General features: G+C 28.8%; 1 protein-coding gene and 1 long non-coding RNA gene across 2 annotated transcripts; both read right to left on the bottom strand.

Annotated features, from left to right (window-relative positions):
- Positions 1-14,786: 14,786 nt before the first annotated feature.
- On the bottom strand, positions 14,787-17,569 carry LOC111309920 (Pentatricopeptide repeat (PPR) superfamily protein). The gene is given in 5 exon segments (XM_022908942.2): positions 14,787-15,698; positions 15,701-15,823; positions 15,825-16,333; positions 16,336-16,512; positions 16,515-17,569. Coding segments are annotated over 5 exon segments (1,971 nt in total). The 5' UTR covers positions 17,422-17,569; the 3' UTR covers positions 14,787-15,443.
- LOC149513474 (uncharacterized) lies at positions 14,787-17,779 on the bottom strand. Its single transcript, XR_016330522.1, has 2 exons — positions 17,584-17,779; positions 14,787-15,232 (listed from the first exon to the last, which is right to left on the bottom strand). It is a non-coding gene; the product is annotated as an uncharacterized LOC149513474 (long non-coding RNA).
- Between the last annotated feature and the right edge of the window lie 5,223 nt (positions 17,780-23,002).

Raw genomic sequence — 23,002 nt, 5'->3', positions numbered from 1 at the left:
CTCAACTCGTGGCTCAATACTTGATTTGAACTTGATCGAGTTTTATTTTTTTAGTTCGAGTTTGATTCGTGATCGAAATTAAACTACTTGAGCTCGTTCGATAAAGCTCGATTTATATGTTCGACAAAAATTCAATTATTGGTGCTCAAGCTCGAGTTCAAGATCTTTTATAACTACTTTTTATCAAATTAATAAATATTATATTTTCAAGATAATAACAATAATAGTAGCAACAAGAACAGTAATAATAATAATAATAATAACTTACACAACAGCCAAATCCAAGCAAATAAAAGTCTCATCAAATGATTTAAATACAACATACAAATAAAACACATAATGAAACTTAGAAACTAAAGTCCTAATTAAAAGAAATTAAATATCCAAGCAAATAAGTTCACAAATAAGTTACAATAAACCAACAACAATACATATGCTGCCTTCACAATATTATGTCTTCAAATGAACATTAGGCTCATATTGTTTTTCAACAAGCCTACACAAAAGAATAATTACAAAACAAACAAATTATAATTAACAATAAGAATAATAATAGAAGCACCCATGTAAAAAAGAGATTGTGATATCATTGCAATGATCAATAACTTTAAATTTTTAACGTTAACATCAACATGGATTGTATCTTGTCAATTGCCTTATAATCAAAGCAGAAAATGTAAACAGTGTCTTGTCAATTGCCTTAACATGAGTTTATGTCATTAGTTAACCTATGGTTCGTAAACTATAATGCAAAAAGCTCAATCTAGACTAGTTACCACCTATTTTTCTTTAGTAATGTTGTGACAAATTAAAGTTATTTAGCAATAATATTTCATACATGTATAGAAGACATTAGATATCCTCATTTTAGGGAATTTTGAGTGCAATCTCAATTGATTTCTTCTCTTTCTATATAGATAAAGTAAAGGAAAATAATAGTTAAAAATTAGATTAAAACAATGATAATCACCCAAGAACAAAATAATAATAAAAATAAACTCACTTTTTTATTCTTCTTCACACCATGAAGATTTCGACACCAATCTCCTCCATAAAGTAATGTTTGCACTGTGAAAGGAGCTAAAGAAGCACGATAAGTATCAATAACTCTACCTCCCACACTAAAGGTAGCTTCTAAAGCCACTATAGTGATAAGAATAGTAAGTATATCTCAAGTCATCTTGGATAAAATACGATACTTCAAAGTGCTCGCTTTCCACCATTTTAAAGCATCAAACTTAGTGAAATCTTTTTTACAAATAAAGCAGCCCTCAGCTAGGTAGACATTTAGATCAAATTGTTGTGGTTGAGCAGTTTCAACTAATTTTACATAATTTGCAAATTCAAACCAACCATAAAAAGAAGCTTCTCATTCATACCACTAATGCCACTATCATGCACTTGAGTTTCAGTACTATGCTCATTGCCAAATTGATATTCACAAACATATTCTTCATAAATCTCATAAAGAGCATCTCGAACTCTAGCAATATTTTTTTTGCTTCTCTATTAGGGTACATTCGAGGAAAGCAAAACTTAACCACCCTTATTTTACACCTTGGGTCCAAGATAGTTGTTATAGCCATTAACAAATTACATTCTCCCAAATACTTATCAAATTTACTCTTCATCTTGTGAGTCATTACTTGAACAAATTCATTTTTATCATTCATCCTTTTATCCAACAACACTTTCACATGATAAACTTCATTCAGAAATAGGTTTGAAGTTGGATAATCACTTCTAGAGATGATTTTAGTGGCTGAATTAAAAACTTCTAAAATCTCATAAACTTTCTCTACCTTTTCCCAATCTTCATGACTTGGATAATATTCATAATGAGATTCTCATCTTTAAGTCTTAGAAACACTTCTTTGAATTTGATTGCAGTGGACAACATCTCAAATGTTGAATTTCAACGTGTTTTACAATCGAGAATGAGTTTCTTATCAGGCAACTGTAACTATTGTACTATGTCAAAAAATGAGTTAAGTCTTGCTTCATTCTAATTAATAAAACTGACACTTTCATGAACATCACCAATCACATTCTTAATCTCCAAAAGACCATCTTGAACTATGAGATTTAAAATGTATGCATAACACCGAACATGAAATAGTTTTTCCCCACAAGGCAACCTTCTATTTCTTGAAAAAATGTCTTTAAGAATTCTAATAGCCATATCATTGCTTAAAGCATTGTCCACAAAAATTGTAAACACCTTGTTTTCAATTCCCCATTCCTTTAGACACTTAAAAATACAATCGATAATCTCAACACCGCGACATGGAGGAGGTATGTGAATAAAGCTGATAACACGCTTTTGTAATCTCCAATTAGAATCTATAAAGTGTGCTATAAGAACCATGTATTCAATCTTTTGATTACTTGATTTTCACAAATCTGTCGTCAAACTAATCTTACTGACAGTCTTCAACAGTGCCTTTAATTTTTTTTTTCTGCTTCATACACTTGCATATAATCTTTTTTAATAGTATTGCATTATATCTTTTCCCATTCAGGCATCGCACATTTTTGCATCATGTTAAAACCTTCCTCTTCTATAATCGAAAAAGGATGCTCGTGCATGAGTATTCAATTTACAGCTGTCTCTCTCATCTTTACCATATCAAACTTGTCATCTATGAGAGCAGGTAGTATCTGTACATCACCACATATGTCTAATAGTTGTAAGTTGATCATTTGTTGTTAATTCTGAAAAAATTTTCGTTTAACACAAGTTATCAAGTGCCTTTTAAATTGAGTTGTATTTTTACTTGCATTTATTGCTAGCTTTTTCTTGCAATGGACACACTCTCCCTTTTAGAACCATAAGGAAAAGTGACTTCTTTGAACTCCAACCAAACAGCAGATGCCTTTTACCTTTTTTCTCATTACCTTTCTCACACTCTTTAAGGCCAGCATCATCATATTCTCTATCATTGGTATCAGTGATTGGTGTTTTATCTATGTTGCCATCAGTAGTTTGTAAAGTCTCATTCATTGAATCATTATCATCATCTGACACAATTCAACTAATAAAAAAATTTGTTGTTGACTGAACTGGTACAGAAGAGATATCTGATGTGGTTGATGACATGTTTAGTTCTCTATAACAAAAAAAAAAAGACAAATCAAAACAATAATTTAATTTTGGGATCAAATAATAATGTCAAACAAATTGTTAAAAACATGTGCAGTAAATTCTTTTGCGAGAAACATACCAAACAAGTTGCAAGAAACAAGTTATTGGAAGAGTATAGAATTTAGCAGTAAATGATAACCATCTATGGGAATTACAAGCAATATACATAGTTTTTGCCAGATATGACAATTGTTGTTACAATGTCCATCCTAAAATTTTTTTATCACAAGAGCTAGATGAAAAGAAATGCAATAATGTATACAGACAAAACATAGATAGAATAAACCAAATCAGTTTCAATGTATCCTTTAGTCAGCAAGCACCCTATATGAATAACATTGATAGGAAATGAAAAAGAGTCCATCAAGGTTTGTCTACTAGGATCGGCATATGTAACAAGTTATTTAGAATACAACAAAATGAATTTTTTTTCAAAGAAATTATGCAGTGGACATTTTCCAAAATTGATTCATTTTTCTATAGACAAGTTTACAATCTAATGCATGGCCAAAATGCATTTATATTTATAATGGATAGATCAAGCCTACAAATTTAAGGAAATACTAAATTAACATATGGGTCGATCTTTTGAGACCTAGCTCATAGGTCAATCACAATTAGACATTACGTCCCCTAAACATTCTGGTGGGTCATCTGAGCCTATTAATGCAAAATTTAACGCTGAGCTAAGCCTAAGGATAGTAAGTTTTAGTTGTTTTTCTATTTTATTTTGGTTCGTAGTTGACTTTTCTGTATGATGGGCCTGCGCGGATTACAGGTGATGGTTACAAGAATGGTGGGGAAGTAAATAGTAGCTGATGACATTCGGGGATGGATGTAGACCAATCGGACAGCAATAATCATTCTGATCTTGGGATAGGTGGTGACCATTCTTAAGAACCAAAAAGATTGAGCTGAGGGAAACCCTATGAGTCACTGAAACGAAGGTAGGAGGGCATATGAAATTAACAAAAATCAAACAACATCAATGAGAGGTTGGATGACATGGGATTTGGATTGAATCGAAGAAAAATTTTCTCCCAAGCAACGTGAACAAGGGGTTAGAGTTTGTAACTCAAATGACAATCATCCAATTTTTGTTTGGTAATTGATATATCAGTTAACTTAACAACTATGATAATGGCTTCATACTTGGCAAAGTAAGATCTCAAAGCGTGATAATGGCTCCACACCATATTTGCCAATGCCGTGTCTGTTGACTCCTTAGAGGTAAATGTATACAAACCCGATGAGCCAAAGTCATGTTTAATCATGCTATAAAATATTTAATAAAATGTGGACAAACAAAGGACAAACTCTGGTCAAGACTATTAGAGAACTATAAGACAAATAGAACAAGTGGATCATGCCCAAAAACTTTATCATCATTATTTTTTTGTACAAAATTACATCGATGACTACATAATCAAACACAAGAAAAAACCATGGGTGCATCTGTAAAGTTCACTTACAATGGAAAAACCTTTTGTAGTTATCCAAAAAAGTAGCAGCTTGCTCCAACTTTGATTTATCTTAGATTTTCTAACTTTGATTTGTCTTGAATTTGAGTTGAGTCTGGAAACTAGCTTTGAAATATTGAAAGAGAGTGGGAGGAAAGGGTGTCGCATGAGATGAGAGAGACGGAGAGAAAGGGGGAAAGAAAAAAGAGAAATAAGAAAATAAAATTTGTTTTTTAGGTTAAGGGTAAAATAGTAATTTTATAAATAAAATAATAAAAATATATATAATTAAAAAGCTCGATTAAACTCGTGAGCTATTCGAGCCGAGTATTAACAGGCTCAAATTTGACTCGTTCAATAAGTCGAGTTATTTGAACTCGACTCAACAATTATTGAATCAAATTCGAGTTTTAATCGAATCAAATTCGAGTAGCTTGCAAGTACTAATGTATCATTTACACCTCTAGCTTGCTCCAACTTTGATTTATCTTGGATTTTTCAAATTTGATTTGTCTTAAATTTGCATTGACTCTGGAAACTAGCTTCGAAATATTGAAAGAGAGTAAGAGAAAAGGGCATCGCGTGAGATGAAAGAGACGAGAGAAAGAGGGAAAGAAGAAAGTAAAATTTTAAGGTTTTTTAGGTTAAGGGTAAAATAATAATTTTATAAAAAATAATAAATATATATAATAAAAAATCTCGATTAGGCTCGCGAGCTATTCGAGTCGGGTATTAACATGCTCGAATTTGACTCATTCGATAAGTCGAGCTACTCGAGCTCGAGCTCAGCTCGATAATTATTGAATTGAATTTGAGTTTTAATCGAATCGAATCCGAGTAGCTTGTGAGTACTAATATATCATTTACAGCCCTAATCTATCCAAAACTTTTTCGTTGAGAATAAAACCATAGCACCAAATCTTTTACTAAGGTAAAAAAAAGCCTTCTACAAAGCCACTGTAGTATTGAATATTAAGGGAAAATTGAGACCACTATCGAGCCCTCAATGTTTAAGGTTCAAACCAGCCAATTTTGAAAAAGACCTTTTATTTGTAATCCATCCATATACTTCTTATACCCATCTTAAGCTAGCAAGAGACAAATGTATCATAACCTTTTTCAATCTAGGGTGAGCATGAAATGTGCATGAATAGGCATGCAAATAACGTTTTCCTTTTGACAAAGCTATGTTATTTTTATTTTATATTATTACTTAAAGTTTGTTTCTTGTTTTCTCTACATTCTTTACTTTTTTTTTTAGGGACTTCTATGTTTTGCCATTATAATGCATTGTCTCTGTTTTTAGCTCTAATAAGTCATAACAGGGTACCATACCTTAATTTTTCTCTTGAAAAATAGAGTATAAGCTACATTGTTGTCTGTTATAGAAGAAAAAAAAATCAGCAAGATTAAAAAGTTTTGTTGTATGAAAGAGTTTACACTATATTAAAGTGTCATTTTGGCATTGGACCCATATCTGCAATTGAGTGTTATTTTGGCACCAGACCCATGTCAAAACGATACTATAACACGATGAGAACTCCTTCCTACCATGTAACCAAACAAAGGTTATCTTATTTTTTAAAATAAAAACAGACGAAAGCATACTTTCTAATTTTTCTCCCAAAGCCCAATACATAGTATCTATTTCTTTTCTATTTGAGCAAAGTTGGATAAGCTCAAAATAATTTTAAAAGACAATGTAATGAGATTTTGAAAAAAAATTCTGAATTAATATTAAGAATTATCTTAATATTCATGTTTAGACATGATTGTACCTTTCAATATCATCCCTAGTAATATGTTTTGAATTTGTTTCTTTGCCTATTTATTTTTTACCAGACTCGTTCTTGTATTGAATACCTTTCTCCTAATTCACTTTGTACTCTCTTATTTTTGCATCCTCAGAATAAATTGAGAATATGTATGATTGTATTATATTTATCTAGAATTGAAATGATAATGAATGAATGATAATATTTAGAAAAGATTCATGCATTCATTTAAATAGAAATCAATGGGGCAAAAGGAAAATAAAAAGATGGAAAAATCCTAAAAAAGATATTTGAAAGGACATATGAGGTGATCAAGTGATGAATATGGTGATGGATTGGTCGACATGACCTATGAGTTATGATTAGATGATGGAAATAATGTAGATCGATGGATGGAATTTATTCTGAAATGATTAGTGCTAAAAAGTTAAAAAGGGAAAAGATGATATGATGGAATCTCGATAACCATATTGTTACAATTAATTAGAATTTTTTTATGACATTAATTTTAGTGACATCTACATTACATGCATTGCATTTGCATTGTTATTTGAAGAATACACTCATATAATTTGGTGAATAGTTGAAATTTGGTTTGACTATGCACTTACATCATACAGTGAACATTTAAATCATAGTTTAAAGTATGACATCTGCATTATTATGAGAATCTAGACTATTACATTTGCATCATTAGGATAACATTTGCATCATTATCATGACATTCTTTATATACAAAATTTTAGCTTTAGTGAAAGATTAAGAATTTTCATGATAAAAAATTTTAAATTTTTTGAGAAAAGCTTTTCAAGATAAGGTTGAAAATCCTCGAATGAAAAAATATTTTATGAGGAAAACTTTAGAATTCTAAAGTTGTAAAACCTTTTTAAAAAGCATTTTTAATATTAAAAATAATGAAAATCTTTGAATGAGAATCTTTATCTTTAAGTTTCAAATGAGAATTTTTAATAAGTTTTAAATGAAATTCTTTGAATTTTAAATGAAAATCCTTGAATGAGAATCTTTGTCTTTGATTTTTAAATGAGAATCTTTAAAAAATTTTAAACGAGAATCTTTAAAAAGTTTTAAATGAGAATTTTTGAGTTTTAAATAAGAATCTTTAAATGAGAATCTTTATCCTTAAGTTTTAAATTATAACTTTAAATGAGAATCTTTGAATTAAAATCTTTGTCTTTAAGTTTAAATGAGAATCTTTAAGAAGTTTTAAATGAGAATCTTTGAGTTTTAAATGAGAATCTTTAAAAGAGAATCTTTGTCTTTGGGTTTTAAATGAGAATTAGTAAATGAGAATCTTTGAATGAGAATGTTTGTCTTTAAGCTTTAAATGAAAATATTTGAGTTTTAAATGAAAATCTTTAAAGAGCTTTAAATCTTTAAGAAATTTTAGATGAGAATCTTTGAATTTTGAATGAGTGTTTAAGAAGTTTTAAGTGAGAATCTTTGTCTTTGAGTTTCAAATGGAAATCTTGAAAATTATGTGAATTTCCAAAATTTTTGAATTCGAATCTTTGAAGTATCATATGTGAATCACCAAAAGTTTTTGAATAAGAAGCTTTGAAATTTTGGATGCGAACCCCTAAATTTTTCAAATGAGAACTTTTGAATTTAGATTTGAAACTCTAAAATTTATTGAATGTGAATCTTGAAAATTATGTGAATTTCCAAAATTTTTCAATCTGAATCTTTGAAGTATCAGATGTGAATCACCAAAAGTTTTTGAATAAAAAGCTTTGAAATTTTGGATACGAACCACTAAATTTTTTGAATGAGAACCTTTGAATTTAGATTTGAAACTCTAAATTTATTGAATGTGAATCTTTGAACTCGAATGTGAAGCTTTGGGATTTTACAAATCTCTTAATTAAACTTTGATGTGAATCTCTCAAATCCAAAATTGAAAATCTTGCAAATCTGAGTTCCTGTAAAAATCTTTAAATTAAACTTTAGAACTGAGTCTTTCAAATGCAAATATGAGATCTTACAAATCTTTGTGTCTTGCGAACCTGAAAATTCTTGTGAATCTAGGTTTTTGCAAATCTAAAATTTAATAATCAAATTCTTGTGAAACTGAAATCTTGCAAATTTAAATTCTTACAAATATGAAATTCTTGCAAATCTTTAATCCTTTCAAATTTGAAAATTCTTGCAGAACTAAAAATTCTTATGAATCTAAAAGTCTTATGAATCATTGAATTTTGTAAATCTTTGAATTGTGAACCTTTGAATTTTAAAATGGTGATTATTTGACTCAAATTGTGAATCTTTGAGTTTCAACTTATATTACTAATTGTCGAATTATAAAGTTCTTGAATATTTCAAATTGTGAATCTTTGAAGTTTCAAGATTTTGTAATTGTTGTTAAGCCACACTTGGACGTAATGAATGTCTATATCTTTACACAATTCATGTTTCACAAAAGAATTGTAAAAAGGGGCAATTATAAACATCTTATTTTGTTTGAGGTTTAAAATTTATTTTATTTTATTTATTGTTTATTTATTTTTTCAATAAAAAGGCAGAGACTTAGTTAAAAAATGATTGCTTGGTTGGACAAAAGTATTTTTAAACAATGAAATTCAATCCTGATCTAACTATCAAATAAACTTTTTGAAGAGTTTAATCCTAGTTAAAACACTATTTAGACTGGATTATCATCTATAAATTGGTTCCACTATACACAAAAAAATGACAACAACAAGAAAGAACAACTAGTGAGTAACAGATTATAGAAAAAAATCCTTTGTTCAACATCGCCATCATTACAAGGCCATTTCATCGAACCCTCATCACCACCAAGCCACCACTCTCAAGAGCCAAGTACCCGACATTGTTTTCACCAAAATCACATATTCAAAAGCTTTACACCACTATCAATCATTTTCAGCTACAACCTAACTCCCTACAAATTAATTTCCACAAAGCAATCGCAATCAAACCATAGAGCATAGAAAGATTTAAGAAATCAACAACTACCACCTCATCATCCAGCCTTCATCATCAACCTTTTCGCCAAACAGCTATCAACTACCAATAAGCCATAAACTTGAGCCACCAAGTCGGGCTATATCCAAGCTTCAATAGCAATTATCAAAACTACCAAACCCAGATTGAAACCTTATGAGTCAAAGCTCGTTGAGAAGCAATTCTAGGCTTGATCCAAGGGGTCAACCCGAACGGATTTTCCACTTGGATCTTTGCCCAAATTTGGTATTGAATTTTTTTTTGCTTGTTTTAGCATTTATTTATATATTTTTACTTGTTAGATTTATATTTATATTGTTATATTAGATATGAGTCTTCAATAACAATAATTAGTATTTACTTTCAAATTACAAAAAAATAAGCAATTTAATAAAATTTTTGGAAATAACAATTATTTCAATGATGAGATTCTTAGAAATTTCAAATGATAAATTTTTTAAAAAATCTCTAGGCAAGAAATTTCTCTAAATTTAACCCAAATGGTAAAATAATTTAGGCAAAATTTTGATAAAAGTAATTGTATTTTTTTTAAATAAAAAATAAAAACCATAAAATTTTGTTTGAAAATATATTGCCTAAGGATTAAATCTTCAAAAAAAAAAAATCACAAATGACTGAATTTTTATTAGATTTCCAAGTGAAAAGTTTTTTTCCCTAAATTCAACCCAAATGGTAGGAAAATTTGGATGAAACTTCAAAAAATTTTGTTATATTATTTTCTTTTTAAGAATAAATGATGAATAAATAGATATTGAATTTTAAGAAATATATTTCTAAATTAGGCCTAAATAGTGAAAATTTAGAAATAAAATTTTTAAAATTAAAAAATAAATTCCAATGATGAAATTCTTAGTAATCACAAATAGATGATTATCTAAGAAATTTCTAAATGAGAAAATATTTCTGCTTTTGGCTCAAATGGTAGAAGAATTAGATATATTTTCAATAAAAATAAAAATAATAATAATTAAATATTTTTCCAACAACGGAGCCTCTTTAAGAAAACAAATGAGATTCTTAAATATTCTTGAGATAAGAAAGTATTTTTAAGAATTTTGTCAGATTGATGAAGAAATTTTAAAAATTATCTCTAATATTTAAATATCAAAATTAAAACCATTAAAATCAAGATCTTAGGATAACTTAAAATAAAATGATATTGTCTTTTGGATGGGCATGTGGGAGTGCTATAATCTTCCCCATATGTAACCATATTTTCGAACCCTATTTTGAGTAGTAGATCAAAATCTATTTTTTAGGAATCCTTAGTCAAGCTTAGAAGCTCCTTAAAAAGATAAATTCATTAGGTGATCAATCACACTTAGATAAAAGATTGGCGGCAACTCCTTAGGTTATGTCTAGCTATAGCTCTACGAATCTATATATTATGACAAACTCCAGCTCAAGGGAAAGAAAGAAGGCTACAAGTGCTAATTTCATAGAAGATACAAAACCATTTTTTCCATAGAAGGTAGGTGGAAAAAATTGGGCTTGGTTAGTTGATAATGCATAGGTGAAAGATGAATGGAAAATATTTCAGCCTGTAAAAAATGCCTAACTGAAAAGGATGGTAGCATATCCAAACATGCATGTCGATCGATTCCCATTCTTTTTCATGGAAAGCGAACGATGTGTCATTTTTTAAATTTCTATATAGTGAATTGATTCCTTTATTCATACTCATTAATTTTTCTATAACAAATTAATATAAGAAAAGGATCTTGGACATGTTGTTACTCAAGCTGAGGTAATTTGATTGTACTTATAAGCGATCAGATGGTGAATTTGTGGATAGAAAATCCAAGTTTGTTAGTATAAGTGAACTTTAGCTATTTTCTACATATATATGTAACTATTTAGATTTATTTTTGTGAATTTGTTTTATATATTATCGTAGGAGAGATATGCTGTTGTGTTGGCTGAAATTTACGATGATGCTTCTTTCCAACCCTAGTTTGATGTCGATGCATGGCGTCAAGTGGTTGTTGGTGTTGGTCATGGACAATGATATGGATTTGGAGGACAAGATCTCAGAGATATACTCAACACATCGCATCATCAGAAGTCATCATCTACACTAGCTACTTCTGAATCTACTTCCATTCAATCTCAACATGTGGAACAAATATTCCAACAATTGATGCAACGATTGGATGGAGTTCTAGTTCCATCTTTGCAATATGCCTTAAAAGGTATGGGAATTGGAGTTTCAAATCCTAAAACTCATGGGACTGGTCTAGTGGATCATAGTGAAAATGCTGAGGATGACATAAATGGATTAGGTGGAGATACAGTTCATGGTGTTTATAATGATTAACTACATGATTTATTATAGACAAATAATATTAGTTATATATTCAGTAAACTTAACTACTTGCTAGTTTATATTAAGTAGGGTACCTTGATTAGTTTATATTAAGTATGGCATCTTGAAGTTAGGGTTATTGACATATTTCAACTTATTCACTAGTTTAATGAATTTATTAGCTAAGTTTTATGATTTAGCCTGAATATTTATATATATATATGTGTGTGTGTGTGTGTGTGTGTGTGATAATATTTTATTGTGATTAATTTGGATATTTTGTGATTGATGTTTTGAATTCTAATTATTATATTTTTGTGGTGGAATATGGTGACAAATTTGTACTATATATTGTAATTTAGGTTTTGTGGCTGATGTTTGAAAGTTGTGATTGTTATATTCTTTGTGGTGGAATACGGTGACAAATTTGTGAAATACTAAGGCTTTTTATGATGGATGTTTGTAAGTTGTGATGGTTATATTCTTTGTGATGGAGTATGGTGACAAATTTGTACCATATATTGTGATTGATATGTGATAGAATTGTGTTATACGGTAACTGATTTGTGTTATTATTTGTGATAGATTTTTGTCATATGTTTATAATGTAATACATTATGTGACATAAAATTATGACAAAATTAGTGAAAATCTCATTTATTGTGATGGAATGTATCAAGAAATTATGACCCATTTTTGCCATATGGTATAATACAGTTGTGATAGAAATTTGCAAAAGAAATAATGATAGAATTAGTAATATCGTAACAAAAATAGTGACAGATTTTATATATTGTGATGGAATGTAATATCAAATTTGTGACAGATTTAGTAATAAAAAAGAAACTGTAACAGAATTATGCGACAAAATGTGGTGACAATTTTTTTAATAGTGACAATATTGTGGCAGCATTTGGTGACATTTTAATATTGTGATAAAATATTTGACAGCAAGTAGTGACGGATAATTTATATTGTGATAGAATATTGTTACATGTTTAATTTTGAGACAAAATTTGGCAAATCAACAATGGTGACGGAATTTGTGATGCATATAACCGTCACTAATGTTAGTGACGGAATATGCGAAAAATTATGACAGAACAACAGCGACGATGGTGTTAGTCTCGAAGAGTTACCGTCACAATTTTTCGTCAGCGATATATATCCTTGACGGGAATAGGGCTGACAGTTTTTTCCATCACTCTTGCCTTCAAAATCTGGTAGTTATTGAAAAAAAAATAAAAAACTTTTCTTCCTTTTTCTTTTTTCTTTTTTTTTTCTCAATTTTCTCTTTCCTCTCTATCTAATATTCTTTAAAGGTTCAATTAACTACAATTATATAATTGATTGATTAAAATTTATTGCGTGATTAGATTCTATTCATTTAAGAGTTTAATTGAGACAAAATAAAAAATTAAAGATAGATTGTCATAAAATATTAAAAACTTAAATGAATATTAAGTTATAATTTAGAGATATTTTTACTCTTTAACCTTATATTTTTTATAAAAAAAAATGGGTTTTTTAATTTATTATATATTTTGAAAAAAAATTGAGATGAAGTCTAAATTTTATCACTTTATTTAAGATGAAGAATTGAATCTATCATTTATTTTTTAATAAGTTTAATTGTATCATCATGTGTTTTAATTTTATGAATATTCTTTTATTCTTAACATTTGATTTCTTTAACAAATTAAAAAGTATAATTGTACAATTGCAATTAAAAGATGAATAATCTATATTACTATTATAATTATAAAACTCAGCTCGATATATTACTCAAAAACCACATGATAAAATAAACTATATGTATTATTAGAGACATCTTTTTTAGTTTTGCTTAAAAGTAAGAGTTCAATTTAGATCTATAATCTATAATATACATAAGTACTGCTGTGATGAATTTTTTGAACTAACAAAAATAGGTATGATTGTTCATTATATTTTCTAAATTGCCATTGTAATTTTTTATTATTAATAATATTTATCCAATTATAAGTAAGGATTTTAATTTTATTAAAAAGTTTTGTAAAATGGATTTATTTGATAATAAATAGAAAATAGTTAAAATTTACGTTGAATTGTTTATTTAAACTTGTCCACAAGCTGGGTTTGGATAGAATTTTTTTAGTCCCAGCCCGGTCTAACCTGAATTATTATTTTATCAATAAAAAATATTTTTATTTAAATTTAACTATAAAATATATTTAAAATATTAGTCTTAATAAAAACTATATTTATATTTTAATACCATTTACGTGCCTAATACGTTCAAATAGGTTGGTCGGGTTAAGTCTTGGGCAAGATCATGAAAGTATGAACTGAGTCTGATTTGTTCAACTCATGGACACTTTTAATTTTATTTTGAGGGTTTTAATTTTTTATTAACCTTAAAATAAATATATTTATTGATAAATTTTATATTGAATTTCTTTATCTTCAATTTTTTATTTTTTTTATTAACATTAAAAATAATAAACTTTTTTATTAATTTGATATTCTTTACACAAGAAACAAATTTTGGTTAATATGTATTTTATTAGTTTTATTTGCATAAAATATACATTTTTTAAATATATAAAATATACAACTATTTATTAAAAACAAATAAATAAATAATGAGAATTCACATGTAATGAACGTACTAACAAATACTAGTATTTATAATAATAATAAAATATATCATTAGTCACTTAATTATAGTTTTTGTTAAATCATTTAATTATTAAATTTTTCGATTGATTCAAAGTTGAGAAAGTGTTTTTTTTTGTTTTTATCACTCAGCCATTATCGTTATTATTATTGTAGCGTGCTAACGTAACAGTATCATGTCAGTTGTTAGGTGTCATGCAACATAGCTGCATCATCAGCACAAAGCTCAATCTCAAGGTAGTAACACCCCCTCTTTGAAGCTTGCAGTAATTCAATCGTACTCGGTGTTCATCCAAGGACACATGCATTCCTCATTGCTCATTGAAGATGAGGATGTTCGGGTAATTCAATTACAAAAAATGTTAATAACGCAACACCAAAAAGCGAAGTCAAATGCATCTGATCAAGATATCTAAGAGATCACCAAATAAAAGATCGACTTCCAAAAATATATTTCCAACATTCTTATAGATGCCACGAAGAAAGAGAGAGACCTAGAGAGGCCTCTTCTTATCATCTAAGCAGCCAAATATTCTTTCATATAAATATACATGCCCAGAGTCAAGAAGGCTAGAACTACATCAAAACAATCAATGATGCATGAAAATTCGAAGGTTATTTGGTCAGCATATTGCATGTGCGCTTGTATGTGCAGTAATTTAATTTAGCAGAACAAACAGAAAGATAAGGGACAAATATACCTTAAACTCCGGCCTGCCACAAATCAAGTTCATCTCACAAAACTCTTCATTTGATATCTGAAAGTATTACCGTTACTAAGCACCACTACTCATGAGTGCCAAGGCAGATCTTTACTATTTAACAAAGAGGCCACCTTAGGGACTAGCTCTATGTCAAGAAGATGAAGTCATACCTGCAATACTACCTGAAACAATCACAGGGATCAAGCCAGTAATTCAGAACTCTATTTCAAAATTACAATCAAGTATAAGAAACACAATGCCAAAGAAAAGTCCAACTCAATTTGGCTAAATCAAGCATACAAATAAAAGGAACATGAAAAGAAGACAATCTTACAGCTCAAACAGCTGAAAGAATCCTCAGAAGTCTCAAGTGAAAACTTACAGAATTGCTATTTATTCATTAACATCAACATGGATATCATGTCTCTGCAAAAGTTGTTGCAATTTAAAAGATGCACTTTCTACAGGATTCTTGAACCACTTTTTCTCAAATCCAAGGACAAATGCTCGATAAGCGATGATATTTGGTAGGATACCATTTTTAATCATCATTTCCACCAAGTTGCATGCCTCATCCATGTTTCCAGTGCTACAAAATCCAAGAAAAAGAGTGTTGTATAATACCAGGTCTGGTTTCAACCCAACCCAACATCAAGCATCCTAACAAACAGAGCGTTAGCTTCTTCCATCCTACACGCCCTGCATTAGCCATTAAGTAAAGCACTGCAAGTCACAACATCAGGTTTCACATGGTGTTCACTCATCAGGCTTCACATGGTGTTCACTCATTTAAAACCATACAAGAAATGCTTCCTCAAAGTCCCCTTTTTTGGAGAGACCATCTATGATATTGGTGAATGTCACCATATCAGGAAAAATACCCCTTCGGACAAGCTCATCCAGAATATTTTTTGCCTAATTTGTAAATCCTCTTTTAATTAGGCTGTCAATAATAATGTTATTATAGGTCATAACATCAGGAGAGATGCCAGCTGATCTCATCATATCTACAAGCATAAAGGCCTTGTGTAAGTGGCCCATCTTTCCATAGCCATCTGTTTTCATGTTATATGTAACAATATCAGGTACCAAACCTTCCGTTTTCATCTTCTGAAACAAACACTCTGCCATTTCCAAGTCTTCAGATTTGCAGCAAGCACCAATAAGTGATGTGTATGTAGTCATAGATGGGTTAATTCCACATTTTAACATTTTCCCAAAATATTGAAAAGCTCTATTCCTGTGCAGATCTTTACAATAGCCTCAAATTATATTAGTATAACTAAAAAATCTGGAAGCAAGCCCAATTCAAAAATCTATTGAAAGATTACAGAAGCTTTTACCATGTCACCATCTGCACACAATTTTGTGATGAAGCTATCGTATACAAAAATATTTGGTTTAAGATTAAAGAAGTTTATAACATTCATTGGTTCGTTTGGCCTTCCAGCTTCACAGTAACTTCAACAAAAGAGCTAACCAACACTGAATCCGGAGAGATTCTCAATCTATTTAGTTTAAACAGCATAGAAGTTGCTTCTCCTAAACAAGACATCTTGCAGAGTGAGTCAATTATGATTGTATATGCAACAACATCTGGTTTAATCCCATAGTTTTTCATTTCCACAAGCTATCTCCTGCCACTTAAAAGGTGGCCTTTACTGCAATACTTATCAATAAACAAACTAACAAGGGAAACATTTAAATCAATCCCTTGCCTCAGCATTTGGTCCAGAAAATTCCAAGCCAAGTCCAATTGATTTAATCCTAACAACACCATAAGCAGCGAATTGCAAACCCTAATTGATGGAATCATGTTAAAACTCTTCATTTGACATGATAATTTTAAAGCCAAACTAACGTTGTTTTCCTTAATATAACAATCAACAAGCATGCTACACACAGTTTGTAAAACCATTCTATCACTATGAGTCTCATAAAAGAGTTTCAACAATAAATCCTCCGAAACCTCTTCGCTAATAAAATCCACCGCTATATGATTCATGTTCCTGGAAACTAATATGTGTATCATTTTACATACTGACTTAAGCGAGTGCAATGATCCAATACAACATTCAGACAACTTGAAGAAGTACAAAGCAAGGTCAGCATCCAAACTTTCATCAAATAAATCAGTCAAAATCCAAATTACATTTGATTCATTCAAATCAATGGTGCATAAATTCTCAGGGTTAATATTCCAACCACGTTTGGAGAGTATTGATTTGATCATACTCATGGAATTGCATTCTTCAGAGTGTTTCAGGATAAAATGTTGGGATTCTAAAAGACATGAAGAAACAGATGCTAAATTCTTAGAAGGAATATGAGTGAATAAGAGCTTGCTGAAGACTGAAAAAGAAGCTTTCATGAACAGCTTGATATTTTTGCTACAAGAGAAAAGGGTCAAATAAAAACAAATCAATGAGCACTTTTGATCATTAGAATTATAGTTCTTACGATGTGAAACAAGCAGTTTTTTCAGATAAATAAAAAAAAATTAAAAGAAAAAGGAGGGATTGAAGAAACATACCTGAAACTGAGGCTGAGGAGTGCATAAAATTAGAGAAACAGGGTACATTGATTAGGTTTCGTCGTTAATGAGAACCATGGCTTTAAAATAACGGGAATGCTAAGGGCAGTTGCTCTAAGCATTGCCTTTCAACACTTGAGGCCATAAAACAGCCGTGTGTTTTTCATCTTTTTTATTAGTGTACAGTGAAGCTCAAAGTAATATGAAATTGGCTTCATCACAAAAGTTTTTACAACATAAAAATACCCCCATCTTGCACATTTATTATTTAAATTTATTTTATTACGTAAAATATGAATATATTTGTTTTAAAATAGTGTTTTAGGTAAAAAAATAGGGATTTGAATTTTATTATTTATGTATAAAAATTATGTATTAATCATTAAATCAAATATTTGGATGCAAAAATATATACTTTTTACCTTTTAATTTTTTGTAATTCCTTAAAAAATTATTTTTAATCCCAAAATTTTTCAATATTAGTTTTTTTTTTTTTTAAATTATACTACTTCTATGTTTGTTAACTTGTCACATTCTGACTTATTTTTAAAATTTTAATTTTAATTTTATCATATATAATATTATATTATAGAATACATAAATTTTGATAAAATGTGATGTGAATACCTACTTAAACATGATAAAATATTTGTGGCTATTTAAATGGGATTAAGATATTCATATTTTAAATAACTTATTTGAAATATCATTTCTTATTTAAATTTTGTGAATTTTGATATAGAATGGATACGATATTTTAAAATATACTGATCAAAATTAAATCTTGTTATTTTTAAAAGAGATCTATGATCACAAGGTTTTTCTTTTAAGTTATTTATTTTTACTTAAACATATAGTAGATTTATTTATAATTAGAAAAAAATATTTTTATATCATTAAAGATTGTACAAGTTTAAGTACATGTGGATCTTAAAGTATTACACTAGCCAAATAAATAGTCACACAAAGCTATATAAATATATAAAAACTGCATAAATTATAATAAGAGTAGAACTAAAAAAATAAAAGTTGGATTTGATAGCTTCTTTTTTGGTTTTTACATTTTTGCTTCTCAAAAATTACTTTAAAGTCGAAGAAAAGTGTAAAAAGTAAAATATAATTGATTGAAATAGACATATAATTAAAATGTACACCAATTTATAATGTAAGTAATTGATAAAGGAATAATCATCATTTTATTTGCTAAATAACTTACAGATTTTATAATCTTAAAAAAACTAATTGATTTTAGTCAAATGCATTTTCCCCCAAATAAAAAAACACAAAAAATAGAACAAAACAAGAACTAAAATGAAATTTGATCCATGGCTTCCATTAGAAAAGTTACAAAAATCTTCTCACAATTAGATTTTCATTTTATTATCATGTGAAGTTCAAAAACTTGTGATAACAAATTCCAGTTTCTAGTTTTGAAAGTTAAGTCAAGTGGTTTCTTGTGCATTCGAGTATTGAAAGATGATGCTTGGGGAGAATGCCCCTAGCATTCTTTTTAAGAAGTGTTTAGTTTGTAAAATTATAGATTTTGGAAGAAAGTATGATCCCAAAAAAATATGATATCTGAGTTTTTTTTTTTCATTTTCAAGACATTTTATGTTTAGATTCACTCATTTGGTCGGAAAGAATCTATATATATCAAATCCCTTATAATTATTTTAATCTTCTTAACATATATGATAGTAACTTAAATAATCTAATTTTTAATTAATGGAGATTATTCAAGATATTTTTTGCCTAAAATGCTTTAAATAATTCTTAAAAAAAATTGAATGGAGTTATTCAAGGCTTTTGTGACTAAAAACGCCTTGAATAATTCTCTTTAATTTTTTATAAAGGAATTATTCAAGGCGTTTTCTACTAAAAACACCTTCAATAATCCCTTCTATTCTTTTTGAGATTATTCAAGTCATTTTTAGGAAAAAAATACCTTGAATAATCCTTTAGAATAAATGGGGTTATTCAATGCGTTTCTGATAAAAAATATCTTGAATAATCTTATTCAATTTGTATAATGTCGTTATTCAAGGCATTTTTATCCAAAAAATCTTTGCATAATCCCTTACAAAAAATTGAATGAGGTTATTGAAGGTATTTCTGAGCACAAAAGCCTTGAATAATCCCCTTAAATTTTTATGAGTGAATTATTCAACGTGTTTTTTTACCAAAAATACCTTAAATAATTCCCTCTAATTTTTTAGAAAGGATTATTCAAGGTATTTTCTACCAAAAATATCTTCAATAATCCTCTCCCATTTTTTTTGGGATTATTCAAGATGTTTTTAAGAAAAAAATGCCTTGAACAATCCCTTAAGAAAAATTGAATAAGTTTAATCAAAGCGTTTCTAGCCAAAAACGTCTTGAATAATCTCTTTTAATTTTTATGAGGTCATTATTCAAAGTGTTTTTACCTAGAAAATATCTTGAATAATCCCTTACAAAAGTTTAAATGGAGTTATCGAAGGCGTTTCTGGACAAAAACACATTGACCTTGAATAATCCCCTTAAATTTTTATGAATGGATTATTCAAGGCATTTTTAGCCAAAAACGTCTTGAATAATCCTTTCAATTTTTTAGAGGAGATTATTTTATGCCAAAAACACCATATATAATCTGCTCCCATCTTTTTTTGAAAAGATTATTCAATGCATTTTTGGTAAAAAAAAATACCTTAAATAATCCCTTAGAAAAAATTGAATAAGGTTAGATAAGACGTTTATGGCCAAAAACGCGTTGAATATTCCCCTTCAATTTTTATGAGGGGATTATTCAAAGCATTTTTGCCTAGAAAACGCATTGAATAATCCCTTATAAAATATTGAATAGGGTTATTGAAGGTATTTTTTTGGTAAAACACCTTTAGTGATCATTTTTAAAATTCATTTTCCTTTCTTGAACTTTGAAATCCTAAACTGCTAATATAGTGAACGATAAAAGGTTGCATTGCAACCAACCCCTAAACCATCAAACCATTTAGTTTGCTTTTTGGTTTCTTTATCTCTCTCATCGCCACTAACCTTCAACAACTCAACATCGTCGCACTTCTCTTTTTACCGGTATTTCCTTATTTTATCTATTTTTTGCATTATTTATATTCTTTTATATAGGTATTTTTTTTCGTTCCTTACTATATATTATATATTTTTTATTCATTCCACTATTACCTTAGTCGTCCAATCTCTTTTCATTGCATGTATAGTATTTCTTTGTAATTTGGTTTAAATATTATGGTTTGCTGAATGATATTGTGGAAATTGGATGTATTTTTTTACTTATCATTTGTTTTGTGTAGAACTTTTATTTAAAGTGGGAATCACAGTATGGCTTATACTTTTAAAATATTATTGGTTTGAAGATGTTTTACATATATTAGTCTAGTAACCGTAGTATGATATTGGTTGTATTTTATTACTATGTGAAATTTAGAGAGACAATTTGATTTAAATATTGTGGTTTGCTGAATGATATTGTGAAAATTATGTGTATTTTTTTACTTATCATTTGTTTTGCATTGAACTCTTATTTAAGGTGAGACTTATAATATGGCTTGTACCCATAAAATATTGTTAGTTTAAGGAAATTTTATGTATATTGGTCTAGTAACTGTAGTATGATATTGGTTGTATTTTATTACTATATGAAATTTAGAGAGACAGTTTCGTGTATTTCGTATAATAATCAAAATCACAAGTATTATGAAATTCGAAAAACATACTTCTCCTACTACTAAATATGAAGAAGACACACGTATAGTGAAAAAAAAAAATAGAAAGGGGACAAAACAAATAAATTCAAGTGACTGACACGAAAATTCACATTGATTTCAATTAAAGTGGGTAGGTTGTATTTGATGGAGCTACCAAGTTGGCCAATCACATTGGAGCGATCATCCGTAGTAGCATTTTTACTACATACCATAATTGGTGACAAGTTTCTAATGATTTAAAGGATCATATATAGGAGTCAGTTGTAGTATGTTTATTCAACTATTTCATAAAATTTGTTAAATGATCATTTAATTGAAATTCAATTTGTTCATAGTAATCATTTTAAATTTATTAAGAACGGTTCGATATCCTAAATAAGCATAAAAAGCTTGTGTTACAATTGGTTAGGAAAGTATTTAGAGACTTTAAAAGTAGATTGACAATCCAATATATTTTACCATTTACTGATAATAGTGATATGTTGGCTGATTCACTTTCGTTATATACAGTTATTATAAGTTATCAAGATTGGATGAATTTTGTTCGAAATCGGCTATCAAAAAAATTTTTGGTACACATACCCATTATGTTAATTGTTTATAAGATTTTATGTAATATATTCAATATCTTAATATGTGATTTACACAATTTCTTTCTTTTCTAAAAAATCAAAGAATAACAAAAGAACATTCCGGCTAAACAAGTATATCACCATTGAATATAAAAAAAGGGTTATGCGAATGTCAAGTATGGTCTTATAAGTATTCACATACTTGTTTTATACTCATATCATAAAAGAATATTTATGAACATTTATTTAATAAATTTTGATTCTTATATAGAATTAATTTATTATGAATCATCTAACTCTGGCACTGAAGTTTCTAGAGGAGATATGTGGAAACAAAGACATATGCAAAAGAACGAATTGTTTGCAGATGAAGCAATCAAAGAAATGGTTAAAAAGATTATATGTATAACTGTTCATTATATCACATATGATTGGCTTTGTGCTTGTATGCATGACTATATACTTGTATAAATTTGTTGTTACGACACATCTTATTATTGTTTTTTAGGATGATTTTACAATTAAATTTAAATCCGGTGAACTGCCAATCCACCATGGCTAAGATCCCTTATCTTTAGCATTAGGAGTGAAAGAAAGATATGGTCGAGTTCGTGAGATTGGTAGATTTATGTTGCCATCAAAGTTCTTCAGTAATCAACCCAAAACCCCTCAAATGACAAATGCATAATATAAAGCAATCATTGAGCAACAACAGCAAAGACTTGATGACCAAGAGCATTGCCTGAATAACCAATAACAACAACTCGTAGCTTTAGAGGCGATGTTGGCAACAATGCAGCCTAACATGCTTGTACGGTAGTCGGTTAGCAACATTCAACAAAAACAAGCTTTTGTTGCAAGTCAGGCATCAAACCCAACTTTTGGTATCAGCTATGAAGTATAATTTTGTTTATTCACTTAATATTTATTTGTTTATTATATTTATTGATTTGGTTTTAATACTTATATTTCATTATATATTGTAGTAGGATGTTAGGACTTAAGGACAACCCTTGCTCAAGTTGCCATTGACGCGTTATCTAATTATGCACTTGATCATTTATCCAAAGGAAACATCATTACCGTTGAGTCCAAGGATGGGTTATTTGATCATCCATCAATTTC

The sequence above is a fragment of the Durio zibethinus genome, chromosome 19 (assembly GCF_047325235.1).
Source record: "Durio zibethinus cultivar Kanyao isolate XHJ-2024 chromosome 19, ASM4732523v1, whole genome shotgun sequence".
NCBI classification, from domain to species: domain Eukaryota; kingdom Viridiplantae; phylum Streptophyta; class Magnoliopsida; order Malvales; family Malvaceae; genus Durio; species Durio zibethinus.
This window is presented reverse-complemented; position numbering and strand designations above follow the sequence as displayed.